Source organism: Lingula anatina, chromosome 1 (genome assembly GCF_051362555.1).
Source record: "Lingula anatina isolate TDL-2025a chromosome 1, LinAna3.0, whole genome shotgun sequence".
Taxonomy (NCBI): Eukaryota; Metazoa; Brachiopoda; class Lingulata; order Lingulida; family Lingulidae; genus Lingula; species Lingula anatina.
The window spans coordinates 17086379-17101672 of NC_141767.1; the positions used below are offsets into that span (position 1 = coordinate 17086379).

The window sequence follows — 15294 nt, forward strand, 5'->3', positions numbered from 1 at the left end:
GAAGGCCCAGGCTCTTTAAATTATGTTAAAAATATTAAGAACTTAACTCTCATCTGATCATTCGAGATTCTACGAGATATGCGTGCGCCTGCGTGGTACTCAATTCTGCGTTCGCTTGTCTTCGTGCTCACACGTGCACTCGATTATTCATCGATTTTTTATAATTTACGTGGTTTTTTAAAGACTGGTCATACTCTTTTGTGAGAGATTGCTTGGCAGACAATCTTTTGTACTAATTGACGCTGGTTTTTTAGCATGTCGTCGGCTCAGTCCGGACTGCAAAGCGACTTAGTTGGCGCTATTATTGCTCAGGCTGAGGCAAGCCAGAGTGGCGCAGAGCGGGCTTCAGCAAAGGATGCTGGCTCAAAAAAATCGACTACCACAACCAAATCTAGTGGTAATAGGGGTAAAAGACTAAGAACCCCGAGCTCTGCTTATAGCAAAAGAGCAAAGCTGACAAAGGACGTCAGCTTCACGGACGGTGCAGGCTCCCATGGAAAAAACCTAAATTCCAACACGAGGTAGACTCGGAGTCACGTGACGACCCGAACAACAAATCTAACAAGTCGGCTACACATGATGGCAGCGCCCAGGGTCCTAGAAGTAGCCGGAGCTCACGCTCGCATGGAAACTACTCCAAATCATTCAGTGATCATTCAGTGAGCTCTCGTGAGGTACAAAAAGATATGAACGACATGAAGGAGCAATTGTGTAATATTCACCAGATGCTAGCGTCTCTTACTCCTGTCGTATCGGAACTAAAACGTGCGTACGATGCTAGTATAAATAGCGACCAGGATGGTGAGCCCCCAGAGAAGAGACAGAGGCTTATTTTGTCAGATGATGAGGAATCCCTGTATGAGGAATCTTACTTTCAGAAACTCAGGTCAGTCAGCCTCAAGGCTTACAATGTTTGAAAAACATTTTGGTTGCAGTGACTAATGATGAAGTTAGAGGCCCGAAAGTTCATGATGATGTTGCTAAAATCATGAACACTGTTTTGTACAAAGGTATGCCTAAGGAAGTTCTGGAGGATATGGTGAAACTTTATCACCCACCTGAGAACTGTACCTACATGACTCAGATCAAATGTAACCAGAGACTGTGGGGAACACTGAGACCTTTAACCAAATATAATGACTGGATAATGCAAAACTGGCAAACCAACAGATTCCATGGACTTACACCCTTCCTGGAGATAGCTGATGCTTGTTCTTAATACCTTGAAGGAGAAGGAGATGTGCCTTCTCCTGAAACATTGCTAGCAAAGATGACAGACGGATTCAGCATCCTTGCTGCAGTGGTACATGACATTTCTATGTTTCGCAGAGAACTCGCCAAACCAGACATTAATGAGAAATACAAAGCTTTGGCCTCCCCACAGAATCCTGTCACCAAGGAGCTGTTTGGTGATAATTTGGATGCAAATATGAAGGATATTGAAGAAGGCCTAAAAATCTCTAAGAAGGTTCAGAAGAAAATACCACGCCCTAGACCCACAAATATCTTCTCCAAACCCAGGGTATTTCCTACAAGGGCAACAGCTCGCTATGACAACAAAAAAGCTGGTTCTTTTTTAGGAGGGAAGAACCAGAGAAGTCAACAGAACAACAGGAAAGACTGGACAGGGAAAAGGTTCCAGAAGAAAGAGTATTAGGAAATACTCATGTAAGTCAACCTTTTGTTGCTGGTAATATAAAACAGTCTCTTCTTGAATGGCAGAAGTTGACTTCAGATCCAGTGATACTCTCTTATGCTGTAGGGGTCAAGTTAGACTTTACAGAACAACCTGTACAAGATTTTGAGCCTAACAGCTTAAACTTTAGTTCAGCAGAACAACTTATTGTGGATTCAGAAATTATAAAATTGCTTGACAAAGGTGTCATCATATCCTCTAATGAGGAACCAGGACAGTTTGTTTCTCCCATTTTTCTCAGGCCAAAAAAGGATGGCACCCATAGGATGATTCTTAACTTGAGAAAATTGAACTCTTGTATAAAATACCATCATTTTAAAATGGACACGGTGCAAACTTGTCTAAATCTTATGACTCCAAATTGTTACTTAGCTTCACTGGATCTGAAGCATGCTTACTACTCTGTCCCTGTAGCTCCAGAATTTCAGAAATACCTTAGATATAGATGGAAAGGCAGTCTTTTTTCATATGTTGCACTTCCAAATAGGCTAGCCTCTGCACCCAGAATCTGGACTAAGCTTCTTAAACCAGTTTTGGCACAATTAAGGTCAAAAGCATACATTTCCAGCATTTACTTGGATGACCTATATTTACAAGGTGAAACTAAGGAAGCTTGTGAGGAGAATGTTAGAGAAACTGTGCAATTACTATCGAAATTGGGTTTTGTTATTCATGAACAAAAGTCCACACTAGTTCCTGTTCAAATTATGGACCACTTGGGCTTTACCTTGAACTCTAGGTCAATGACAGTTATGCTCACTTCAGAGAAAAGGGCTAACATTGTTTCAAAATTAATGGACAGAATGAAAAAGCCTAAATGCACAATTAGGCAAGGTGCACAGTTGAAAGGTTCCCTAGTTTCAGCTTTACCTGGGGTACAATATGGGGAACTACACTACAGGTCCCTGGAAATGGATAAAATTCTAGCCCTTAAGAAAAACAGGGGTAATTTTGATGCACATATGATTTTTAGTAACAAGGCAATCACAGACATAGTATGGTGGATAGATAACATCAACTTGGCAAAAAATCTAAGACTCCCCAATCCTGACTGTATTATTCAGACAGATGCATCAAAAATGGGATGGGGTGCAGTGTTACAAGAGTCCACAACAGGGGGTAGATGGCAGAAATGTGAAATGACTAAACATATCAATTTTTGGAACTTAGGGCAGCCCAGCTTGGGTTACGGTCTTTTCAAAAGGACATTTGTGGAAAACATGTACAGTTACAGATGGATAATACTACTGCTGTTGCATACATAAGAAATATGGGAGGCACCCATTCTAGTGAATGTAATGAGATCACCCTTTCTATCTGGGAGGTGCACCCACTGTCAGACAAGATGAGGCTGATGGCATGTTTGTTATCGGGAAAAGCTTACAAGAAAAGGATATTTCAGGCAAAACTCAAGACATTATTATGCAATCTTGGCGGACTGGCACACGAAAACAGTACAACACCTACATCAAAAAATGGATTAATTACTGCACTAAACTCAATTATGATCCCTTTCAGCCAAGTGTGCCACAAATATTAGGATTTCTCACTGAACTGTTTGAAGCTGGTCTTAATTACAGTGCCATTTGCACTGCAAGATCTGCTTTATCAGCTTTTGTGCAACTGAAAGATTCCTCAACACTTGGATCTAACCAGCTCATCAAGCGTTTCAACAAAGGTGTATTTCACAGCAGACCTTCTTTTCCCAGATACCAAACCACATGGGATACAAATATTGTATTAGCATACCTAGAGAAATTATCACCAGTTTCAGAACTTTCAGACAAAGATCTAACACTCAAACTAGTTATGCTGGTGGCACTGATATCAGGACAAAGATGTCAATCAATTCATCTCATGAACCTTAAAACAGTGTTAAAAACTGACACAGGAGTGGCTTTTTTAATTGACGCATTAGTTAAACAGTCTAGGCCAACAAAAGATCAGCCAATCATAAACTTACCTGGTTTCCCAGAGAACAGCAGACTCTGTGTGTTGAATGTGTTACATGAATATTTAATTAGAACTAGCAAATATAGAAGTAGTGGTGTTTCACAACTTTTTCTTAGTTACAACAGACCTTTTAATCCTGTAAAAAAGGATACGATTGCTAGATGGATAAAAACAGTCATGTTAAAGGCTGGAGTGGATACAAGTGTGTTTAAAGCACATAGCACACGTGCAGCTTCTACTAGTAAAGCTTTTGCTGCCAATATTCCACTCAGTACCATTTTACGTACAGCTGGTTGGGGTAACAACAATACCTTTTCTAGGTTTTATAACAAACCAACAGTATCACAGAATACTAGTTTTGCTTTTTCAGTGCTTGATTCATGAGAATATTGTTTGAGTTGCATTAAAAAAAACTTGTTTCAACAGTTCTTTGTTCGTGTTAACGACAGCTTTGAATTCTCGTAGAATCCCGAATGACAAGATGAGAGTTAAATTTAAAGATTAAACGAGACTTACCTGTAAGTTGAAGTTTGATTGGAATTTAACTCTCATCTGGATCATTTGAGGGATTATACGCCCACCCTTATTTTCAGTTAACACCCACCCTTCTTCCTTTGTTGCCGTGAACACTCAACTTTAAAGATTGAGTACCACGCAGGCGCACGCATATCTCGTATAATCCCTCAAAGCTGCCGATATTGTTGCTATTATCTAATCACGTTATTTAGATTTTACAAACATATAATGTACGTTAACATAATTATTTCACAAAATTCCAGGAAACTTTCTCCTTCTAAAAATCTACTACAAATTTCCGACGATTCTTTGTGTTTATATTATGACGATATGTATTTTTCAATTCCATGATCAAGCGACTTCAAACCAGATGGTTAATACATGTACAAAGAGAGAATGCAATACTTACTCCCTTCCCGTGTTAACTTATACACCTTAAGCATTGGCCCTTCCAGATTCAGATTGTTCACCGCTGATATGTTGATTGTATAATTACTGTAGGGAATAAGATTCTCTAAGATAAGCTCTTTTGATACGGGTACATCTGTGATTTCTATGGTGTTACTATCCCCATACTCCCCTTCGTAACTCAGCTTCAATTTCGAAAATGCATCGCACCTGTGAACTGCTTCAGTCATTCCCTGCAAAACAATACAACAAACACGTTTATCTTTGTTATTGGAAGAAGTATTAAAGCTTTAAGTATTTCTGTTTTAAAATACAGTGTAACTGGTTTTGCTTTTGTCACATTTGCGATGATAGGGATACCTCTTATCATCAGATGCTAAATAATGTTAGAAAAATGAATTTTGGTTTTTTTTTAATACAAGTCTTATTCTTTACTCCTTCATTTATATTATAACTTTTGAACTACAGAAATACCCCCATTCCATCCTTCTCCCTCCCCAAAACGGCATTACAATTAATTAGATATTGGAACTTAACAAAACTAGGTAATTCTTCCTTCCCCGCGTCCTATATACTGGGGTATGACATTAAATTAACTCTCCTCCTCTCTTCTTCTCTTCTCTTTTCTTCGGGTGCTTGCACATAATGGTTGATTTTACAAACATATAAATATATCCTCCACACACCTGTGTTGTTAACTTTATCTGAGCAGTGGTCTTCTGGCCTGTTACAGCAGAAGCAACAGTGGGCAGCGGAACTAATTCTGGAACTACACAAAAAGAGGGTGTACTTCCCTGGATATTTATTATTCAACTTTTTATTTTATTCAGGCCTACATCACAAATTAATTCATTTAAGTTATATTTTATAACTTAGCTTCACATAACGATGTCCACAATGACAGAAAAATAATTGTATAATTTTCAGTAAAAATAATTATTAGCACCGCCTACACTTTTCTTCTTTTTTACCTCCACAAGTTCGCTTTGTAACACTTGGGCTCTTCTGTCCATTATTTCCTTCCTCATCCACTACAATCACAGTGAAATTATATTCAGTGTATTCGGCAAGGCGGCTGATGGTCAGCGACGTTGTGGACGCAGACGTGGTCTTGTTGCTGCTGGTGATATGACCGTCTTTCCACGCACTGACGTTATAACTGCTCACACCCCCTACTCCGGGGTACCTGTCCGGGGACCAGCTGTCCCAGGTTAGGGCGACAGCATTTTCTGTTCTCGAGGACACCTTGGGCGCACGTGTAAGGTGCGGTCTTTCTGTTTTTAAATTTTAAAAAATTCAAAGAATGTTTGAATATTCTTTAATATATATATATATATATATATATATATATATATATATATATATATATTGCGAAGATAAGGTGGTCGTTTCCAAACAATAGCACTGCACACGTTTGAGATACCGGTTTGATGAAATGTACACAGTACTGGTAGGCCTATATCCCAGATACCTTGAAAAACTGCAAAGAAAAACAGTCACACGTTGCCGGCCTCTAAAGGATCCATTATATATGTATCATGAAGGATCGCAGCCTGATGGGACTTAATTTCAGGTGTCAGGAGCTTATTTTCTATTGAGTTTCCCCGTTATCACAAAATTGAATATTATTTTGAAGTATCATGATATGCCCTTTATCGATTCTTATATACATGTAGCTCTGGCGGGGGATGCAAGCACAGGCAGTTTTATTGATATGCATTTCAAAGTACTTTTTACCTTGATGACATCCATAGCCTTTCCAGTAGTTTTGACACCCAGAAGGGCAAGTAAAACCAGTTGGTGTACTACAGATGAAATTTGCGGCGCAGTGGCATGAAAAGTTGCATGTTGGTCCAAACAGTCCCAAAGGGCACTCTTGATTTATATATTGAAAAAAAAAACAAGAATGTGTTATGGTCAGTGGTTAGTAAGGCACTTTTTTATTGTTAAAGCAGCTGCAGTGAATTATTAATTAAATTAAACCATGAGAAAATCTCAGTGAATTTACCACTCGTTGCACTCCGGATTGAACACATTTACTTCAGCTTTTTAAGAGACGGAAGCTGCAGAAAAATTAGTGAACAAAGCCGTAACATAAAAACTGACAACAACAATTGAAACAATGTTATTGTTTGACAGATGACTTTACCTGTTTGACACACGTTACTTTGATTCCTCCAACCATCCGCACAACCAGACGCACAAGCACCTGTACGCCTGTCACACCCTTCTGCTATGTTCCTACAGTTACATTCATATCTACATTCTGGACCAAACGTCTTACTATTAGCACATTCTGAAATAGTGAAAGTTTCCATGTTCTTTACATCATTTTGTTTATAGGGTGTAAACCAGCTGAAACAAAGAAACGACTTTTAAGTAATATTAACACTCTAAAAACAGTGCTAAGATTTTAAACACATCAAACACCTTTAAAGTGATACCAAGGCTTGATCACTGAAAAATCATTCTTTGTTAAGCACGACAAAAGTGTGGAAATAAAGAAACGCAGTATGTGTCACATTTGATGCATGATATCATTATGGTCATATAGATCCGTCGGTTAATAATATAGATTTCAGTCGAAAATTTACCTTGGTGTTTGTATCCTTTCACCATCACCTCACAAAGAGTCAATTCATTTGCGGGGTTGTTATTCAGGCTGATCCTCACAAATCGTCCCACTACAGGTGCAGAATTACATGACAATTCAACGGTGCCGCCCTCAGGTAAGTGTTCCACTCGACTGGCACAATGGTTAAAGGTGTAGTTTGGTAAGACTGCGTTAATTTCAATATTCTTCAAGTCCCTACCGCCTGACAGATATAGTAAAACAATGTTTCTATCATTACTTTACAAAAGTACTCTGGTTAAATAATTTTTAAAAGAAACTTTCGTATTCACTTTATTATCCTTTACAAATAAGCGTTTGGTAGACATAAAAAGCCACGTATAACGATAGTCAACAAAACAATTACTTGGGCCTGCCCTGTTCACCAATGTCACGGAATAGATGGAGTACATGCTGCCAAGATCAACTTTCCACCATGGGTAGTGTTCATTCTGTGTATGTGAGCAACCGCCAGCATTGAAATCCGTGTTTGTATTGCCATCTATAGCATATTTAGCTAGCCTATCCCCCATGTGAGTAATAAAACTAGACTGACTAGCAGTCTTTCCAAAAGCAATGTTATCTGAAATATAAACAGTTTAAAGTTTATGTCTATTTGACCTGATAATTCCATTGGTACTTGATTTTATACCACAACACATTTACATCTCCTACATGTAATTCATTTGTCCATACAGACAGTACATGTATTGCCTCAAGACCAATCACGGTTATTGCTACAAAACCAAAACAGACAACTTAAGAAACACAACTTAGTCAATATTTCTTGAAATATTACAGAGAATATTTTTGATGATCGCGCTTACAAGTAACGGTAATGTGGCACTTTAAAGACTAATATCTTACATGGATATGTATACCCTCGAACAATGACCTCGCACAGCTGCAAAGACGCTGTTCCTGATTTAGAGAACTTGACATAGCGACCTAGAGCTGGAGGATCCACCGTTTGCTCGAAAGAACAAGTGTTTGCCAATTGTATGTACATGTACCCTTGTTGAGTTGTATCATTACCAATGTACATGCTGATTGTTTGGCCTTTAAAACAAGAAAAAAATACACCCTTAAATAAGATATCCCGTGTTTAAGACAGGACTTGCAATTAACCATGATACAATAATGATATACATTGTAAAAACAGTGTTTAGCTCCTAAACGCATTTCTAAGCGCCTGTTTTGTCTCACTTTTTCGACGCGTTTAGCTCCTAACATGCTTAGCTCCTTTACATGTTACACGCTTGTGTTAGCAGTATGACGCGTTTGACGGCTTATAAATGTAGGGTGTATTTGTTTAACTTTTAGGTGCTAAGGGTTTCAACTGTTTTTGGTCACACACGCGCGTGCGCGCAAGCACACACACACTCACACACACACACAGACGAACTCACGGTCACCTTTATCTGCTATAGTTATCTCTTTCTATAACAGGGTACCGTGAACTGTCAACATCGTTGGCTTCCCGCTATCATATTTACGGCTGGACTTATTCATCCTTGTGTTAGCTGACCTTGCGAGGGATTTTATTGGAATGTATTTCTGAGAAGCAGGTTAGGAAAATTCACTATTTCACTAAAGGCACGAAACAACTATCATTTTTACTTTAAAACATCTTTCTCCATATTTTGATAAAATGCGTTACGGTATTGATATCTATTTATTTTTTTCCGGAATTAATGAACAATAGAACATTAGGATGATGGTGGGGTATTCATTATACTACCTCATTTAAGCATTCATCACATGCTGGTTATTTCGATACCGATAGTCCGAATATTCTACAATTCGCACCGCTCTAGTCGCCGACTAACCCCAAGCCCATTTTGGAATTAACCACTAACTGTAGTTCAAACAGCATAAGACGTGTTTTGGTTATTTATATAAAAAAACTGTTTTCAAAACATTATATAATGTTTTTCCAGAATGTTATAAACACGCTGATAAAACTCCACAAAATGACGCTACATGTATCATAAAATTTTGTAGAAACGGTCTTCGAATCTTTTTGCAAATTATAACGTTACTGTACATCATTTTGCATGGAGTTAAAACACCCATAACGTTACCATAATGTTCTTCTATATCATTGCCAGCATGTAACCATCTGATAACGTCGTGAAAACGTTATTTGTTATTTGGATTATTACTTAAGGGTACATATGAACCGAGCATCGGTGGAGCGTCGGTTGCCAGTTACACATATAAACCACTTCTACAAAATTCTTAGACAACTCAAATAAAGTCGACATGCCAAGGGGCAACCTGAATAAATCACTCGATCAGCCATAAAAGAGCTTTACACGGTTCTTTAAATTTTTGGTCAGAAATTTAACCTACTTATATGACCTACTTTTCTGCCCCATGTATATACAGGATAGTAAGCTAACAGAAAAATCCATTCAAATATCATTTTTCGGGTAATATTAATCAATGCCTTCTGGCAATTTTCTTAATTATACTTTTTGAAACTATATACTGGTATTTGGTTGGTCTTTTAGCAAAAAACTGACTTTGTATGCATCTTTAATAGGCCTATTTTAAATAAGCACGCGTTACTGCAAGGAAGGACACCAAGCGTTCGAGCAGACTGCTCCACGCCTTCAACAGCTCCACACGTTTACAAGGGGAAGTGTTAAGCCAAATTGTTGAGCCTGGTAATAAACGTATGGGACCGGTGAAACTAATCACATAGCTTAAAGTGCGACACTGTTAAACATTTTATTTCTTCTGAAAGAAGCTTGAAAAGCTAAACTTGATGTTCAGCTACCCTCTGCCAGGGCGACAGATTGATTTTTCACAGATATTCACATATATGTCTTTAGATAAATAGATAGTCAATTTGGTCTGATGTCGACTCGGCAAAAATGTCCCCAAGAACTGCGGCCTTGGTAGAGGGTATTGTCCAGCAGCTCCACGCGTTTAGGAATTAAACACCTATAGCAGCTCCATATGTTAAGCAGCCTCACGCGCTTAGCAGGGGAAGTGCTTAGCCAATGTGCTTAGCTTGTGATAGACTTATTATAGATCCATATACCGGTGAAGCTAAGCACATAGCTAAACGTGTAACACTGCCAACGTGTCTAGCATTTTCTTCTGTGAAACGCTTGAAAAGCTATACGTGCTTATCTTTTACACATATTTCTAAATGCGTATAGGTGCTTAACGTATGTTGTATGCATTTAAATGCTAAGCACTGTTTTTACAGTGTAGGATAACAGTGTTGTAATATAAAGTAGGGATCGGCCCATAAGTGGGGTCCCAGACCCCACTCCTACAAAAGGGAATAAAACCTCATACACAATATAGTGGACAACGTATTGCAAAATATCTTGATTGTATCATATATTTTAAAACACTTTTTCAAACCAGGGGAGAGGGGGGACACACTAAGGCCACACAATACATCCGTTCATAATACCCTGGATGATGTATTGATATTCTACAGTTTATACAGACTTTTTAAGGCGGTAGTTACACTATTGTACTATTTATACTAATCAATATTGAGAGCATATACTAGTAGCCCTGCCCCATCGCATCTAGATATTTCTGTCTACCACATCCGCAGTAGATATTCAATTTGTATATAGCAATGAGGATTTTTTCGCGACAAGAGGTGACATTGTACATTTTGTTTACATTTCAAATTTAATAATGGTCATGTTTGTAAGCTAAACAGAATTTATTTTTATACTTACAGCCGCTAGGCCTGATAACTGCCACAGAGCGAATGACGAAGAGACCTCCCAGATCCACCCGCCACCACGGGTTATTTTCTTGGTTTGTTGTTGCACACACAGAGACATCAGTGCTGTTGTTTCCGTCTACCGCTAATGATGGTGGGTGACTGCCCTCAATACTTGATTGTGCTGTAGGCTTTCCAAAGGCTAGATTGTGTTTTTCTGAAGAAATCCCTTCCAACTTTCACAACTAAGCATTTTTAATGATTATAAAACCAAAACATCTCTGACATGAACAATATTCCGATTGGATGATCTAATGATAAGAGAAAAAAGGTTAAGTAGGCCCACATGAAAAGTTTACTGTATGCTTGATGGGGACATGTATGTTAGTCCTAACTAACTTTTACTTCAGTCAAACAAGTGGTTTAATCTCAATAATTTACTTTTTGAATTACATCCCAAGTCAAACATGAAAAAAACTGTCTTTCCTGTTGGGCTCCACTTACCGTCCACACACCCTATCCCCCAGGGGTTGTCCACACAGTGACCAGGACAGTTTGGAGACAGCGTCCTCTGACACGCTTGACCTTGCTTACAGAAACATCCAGATGTTGTGTCACATGCCCAGCCGAAGTATCCGTCACCGTCAACACAACATTGAACCTGACGCACTTAAACAAAGTATTTAGCCATCATTTCACCAAAAAGTCCAGACGTTGTGTCACATAAACAGTCGTATTTTAAAATTTCAACCCCTGAAGAAAATGAAATCCTCTTCCTTGTACTCAATATGACGATTTATAACAGGTACATAATTTTATATCTGACAAATAAACGATGCATGATAAGATAAGAGATGCTGCTGTGCTGTATTATTTTTATGACATTCACTAAATAAATCGGCAACAAATTATGGACATTTAGGCCTTATGTTGTGTGTCCCGAAAGATGGAGTGAGTAAGCAAAATCTTTGCTATTCCCCAGCTAAGCAAAGTTGTACTGAACGTACTAAATCGTAGGAAGCTTTCACTCACTATCGTTCACTTACGCTCACTTACACAAGTAACCTCTCACGATCGATCCCAGATTCGAATGTCTAAAACTTCACGTAAGTGTGTGCGCCAGAAACCAAGTCAACCACAAGGATAAATCAACGTAACGCTGCTTTATTTAACAACTGACCAAGATTCATAACAAATACGATCTTTTATACTATTTTCTTTTATCGCGACGATCTTCCACCTAAGTGGATTTTCTGCTGCAGGTCCATGTCCAATCATCACGCCAAAAGTTAATGGATTCTATTTACATAATTACGTCGTCGGGAGCGTCTCTAGATCTCCGGGCGCTCCCGACAAAGTATACTCTTATAAATGTAACATTGGAGGCCGATATGTTAATTTTACCATAACTTAGGAATAACGTTTGGAAAATGTTATCCAGGAAAGTTTTTAATGTTTTGGGAAGTGTTAAAGAATAAATATTAGAGAACATTTTTATTTTTATATAGGGTCATATGGACCCATAGCTCGTACAATGTATGTGTCTGTTTGGATATATAAAATTTTCTAACATGTATCATGAATGGTTGCGGTTGGAGCCTTGTATGGGTAGGATCAGATGATCGTGACGTACAATTCAACGTCACTCACCTTACCTTCATTCCTGTGTTAGCTGAACTTGCGAACCACTTTCTTAAAATGTATTTCTTACAGCGGAGTTAAACAAATTCAACAGTTTATCATAAACACCAAACAAGTATCAAGATTACTTAAAATCGCCTGTTTAATCATTTTGATAATTTCTATTATAGTATTGATGTCCATATTAAACCCTCCCCGATAGTAATGAACAGTAGATCATAGTGATTTATCCGGTATCATAGTTTAATTAAGGTTTTCGTCCCGTGTCTGTTGTTTCAGTCCGAAGGTTCTAAAATTCGCGTCGCTCTGAATTATAACCTACATCAAAAACGCCTCGAACGTTTTTTTCCTATTTTCATAAGCCAGGCGACGCCGTGATAGTAGCCATAATCTATTTATTGCGTTAAAAACTAGGTGAATGAGGAAAATGTGAGATGGTGCTGTGAGCGACAATATATTATATGCACAGCTTTAAGGATCGCATATAACTGCGTACGCACTTTAGACAATCCAGTCGCCAAACTCGTATTTTGGACACCACCTAAAGTCCCCACAATGTTATTAAAATATAAGGATATATGTCAGTTAACTCATTCAAAATTTATATACCGGTACGTTTATACATCGTGCTGGCAATGTTTTTCGGACTGATGGTAATAACGGTGGCAGTGTAAAACGTAAGAATAACGTTTTGCTAGCATTTGCTTATAGTCTTACCAATATAACATGTAACCCTGTGGGAACATTATCAAAATGTTATGGGTGAGCTGGGTCATTTCTTCCAGCTTCCCTTCCTACTCTGAAATTATCGTAAAGGCATTTCGTACACTCGGTCATCGATCATTCTGTCCATTATTATTATTATTATCATCGGTCAGGTGAAAATTTACTTTTAAATTTGCGGCACGTTTCAATTTCTGACTAAAAAAACATTTACTAATAGCTAATTTTCCTGGGACTTACGATATTTTTCTCCACGTAACCAACCTTTGATCATTCTTTCCTGACACTCGCCATAACTGTGTAACAAATTTGGAAAATAAAGTTTTTAAGTAAGTTTTCAAATTCTGTAATAACTTACGAACACTGACTTTCGATTTGCTCGCACCTCAAAACTGTGTCAAGATAGTCGACAGGTAGGTAAATAGGTAAATTATCAGATTACATTTGGCGAAAGATTTAAATTAAATTCGTTTATTTTTTCCTTAAAAATACATAAACCACTCCTAGTTGACTGATTTAAATACAAGTAAAATCATTAGCTGTGTCCCTCTAAGTAGAGCTAAGAAATCAAGTTCAAAATACTATTTAACAAAAAGAGGCCATAACATCTAATGCAGGCAACAATTTGCTACATTGTTATTATTGTTAAAATTATTTGAGTTTATATAATAAAAGCGGCCTTGTTTGGCCAAATCACGAACAAGCGGAACAACCGATAGTCTTTGTTGCCTTTTCTTTTGTTATGAATGGGACTATGCAAGCTTGTGGTACACTGGGATGGAGGAGACATAAAAGACTATTTAAGTTACTCCGTCCTGCGAGGTCCTAGTCCCATCAAAGTCCACATAATTAATGAGATCCAGGGTTGGCCTAACAAAATCTTACCAACCCAAGATAACTAGCATTTGAATAAGTGAGTTGGAAATTAAACGAAAGAAGACGCTTTATAAGTTCCCGAAAGATACGTGTGAGACTACCAATTAATTGAATGCGCTCTAACAAGTTACTGGGATGGGTAAATCCGACAAACTGAAGACTGAGATAGGAATTATTGACACTGAGTTGTTGTTAAGTGATGACGATGGAATGGGAGCGTCGGAAGTTCTATAGATTTAATAATTGTGCAGTTGGAACTTAATAAATAAAACCCAATTACCTGAGAAAATGAGGATCCAAATAATCAGGAAGTAGTGCATCACTCAGCGTTTACAGCGTCCTGTAAAACACGTCCTGTGTTAACAATCTGATGTAAAGAGTGCGACAAGGTACGCCTAGGTTAAGGTTTTTGTCGAAGTAGCTGTTATCTCGAAAATGTATGTAAACACTGCAAAATCGATAAATTTGATAGGTGACTTCGGCACCAGTTACTAGAAAATAGCGTCACCGTGCATCTGTATAATAGTACCTACGTGTTAATTATTCACTTGTATACAATCTATTACAATTCATTTTGTGACGATATACGTGTTTTAACATGAATGTTATGTAACACGTGTTATTTAGTTAAAAAGAATTAATTGAATGATGAATGAATACTAATATATTATTCTTATTGTGTTGTGTTCAATAAAAGCTTTAACCATCGTTATCCCAATACCAAATTGTATTCGTCAGGTCATGGGATTTATCATGCGCTGGTAATCTTTAACTGAATGCATATCTTTATAACTCGGATAGATAATTAATTTCTGCATTTTATCTCCTTGACATACTGTGCCAATCAATAAGTGGACATAATCGAGGGATTTATTGTACACGTTCCCTATTAGAAGGTAACGAGACAGGTAACACAGTGCTTGATCTGGAATTTCTCTTACATGAACATTTGTATTTTCTTGATTTCCATTTTCTATCCATGCTTATCTTGTTATGCTGAAGAATGAATCATTGCGCAAAGCAAACACCGTTTCATTTCAGTCCATACAAGTTGATAAAGTAAAGTTGATTTATTCCTTGCTTTCTCCAATCATAAAAATCTCGTGACGACAGTAAAAATGTACTTTACTGAGGAATTATAAATAATGTAGGCCTATAACTTAAATC

At 37.8% G+C, this 15294-nt stretch overlaps 2 protein-coding genes across 2 annotated transcripts in view; both read right to left on the reverse strand.

Moving 5' to 3' along the window:
- Positions 1–6325, reverse strand: part of LOC106177414 (receptor-type tyrosine-protein phosphatase T-like) — a 47184-nt gene extending 40859 nt beyond the window's left edge. The window contains exons 1-4 of the mRNA XM_087001807.1: positions 6304–6325; positions 5545–5847; positions 5260–5342; positions 4575–4806 (exon numbers count right to left, since the gene is read on the reverse strand). Coding sequence (XP_086857933.1) covers positions 4575–4806; positions 5260–5342; positions 5545–5847; positions 6304–6325 — 640 coding nt within the window. The remainder of the gene's footprint in view (positions 1–4574; positions 4807–5259; positions 5343–5544; positions 5848–6303) is intronic.
- A 1049-nt stretch (positions 6326–7374) lies between these two features.
- Positions 7375–14522, reverse strand: LOC112042562 (uncharacterized). Its single transcript, XM_087001812.1, has 6 exons — positions 14408–14522; positions 11392–11556; positions 10901–11104; positions 8052–8243; positions 7562–7767; positions 7375–7389 (listed from the first exon to the last, which is right to left on the reverse strand). Exons 1-6 carry the CDS (start codon positions 14445–14447, stop codon positions 7375–7377), a joined length of 822 nt encoding a protein of 273 aa, XP_086857938.1. The 5' UTR covers positions 14448–14522.
- Positions 14523–15294: the final 772 nt, after the last annotated feature.

Coding starts and splice junctions, on each gene's coding strand:
- LOC112042562 (XM_087001812.1), bottom strand. CDS start 14,447: ATGCACTACTTCCTGATTATTTGGATCCTCATTTTCTCAG. Junction 11,557..14,407: donor TTGGATCCTCATTTTCTCAG/GTAATTGGGTTT, acceptor ACTTTGTTTAAG/TGCGTCAGGTTCAATGTTGT. Junction 11,105..11,391: donor GGGGATAGGGTGTGTGGACG/GTAAGTGGAGCC, acceptor GGATTTCTTCAG/AAAAACACAATCTAGCCTTT.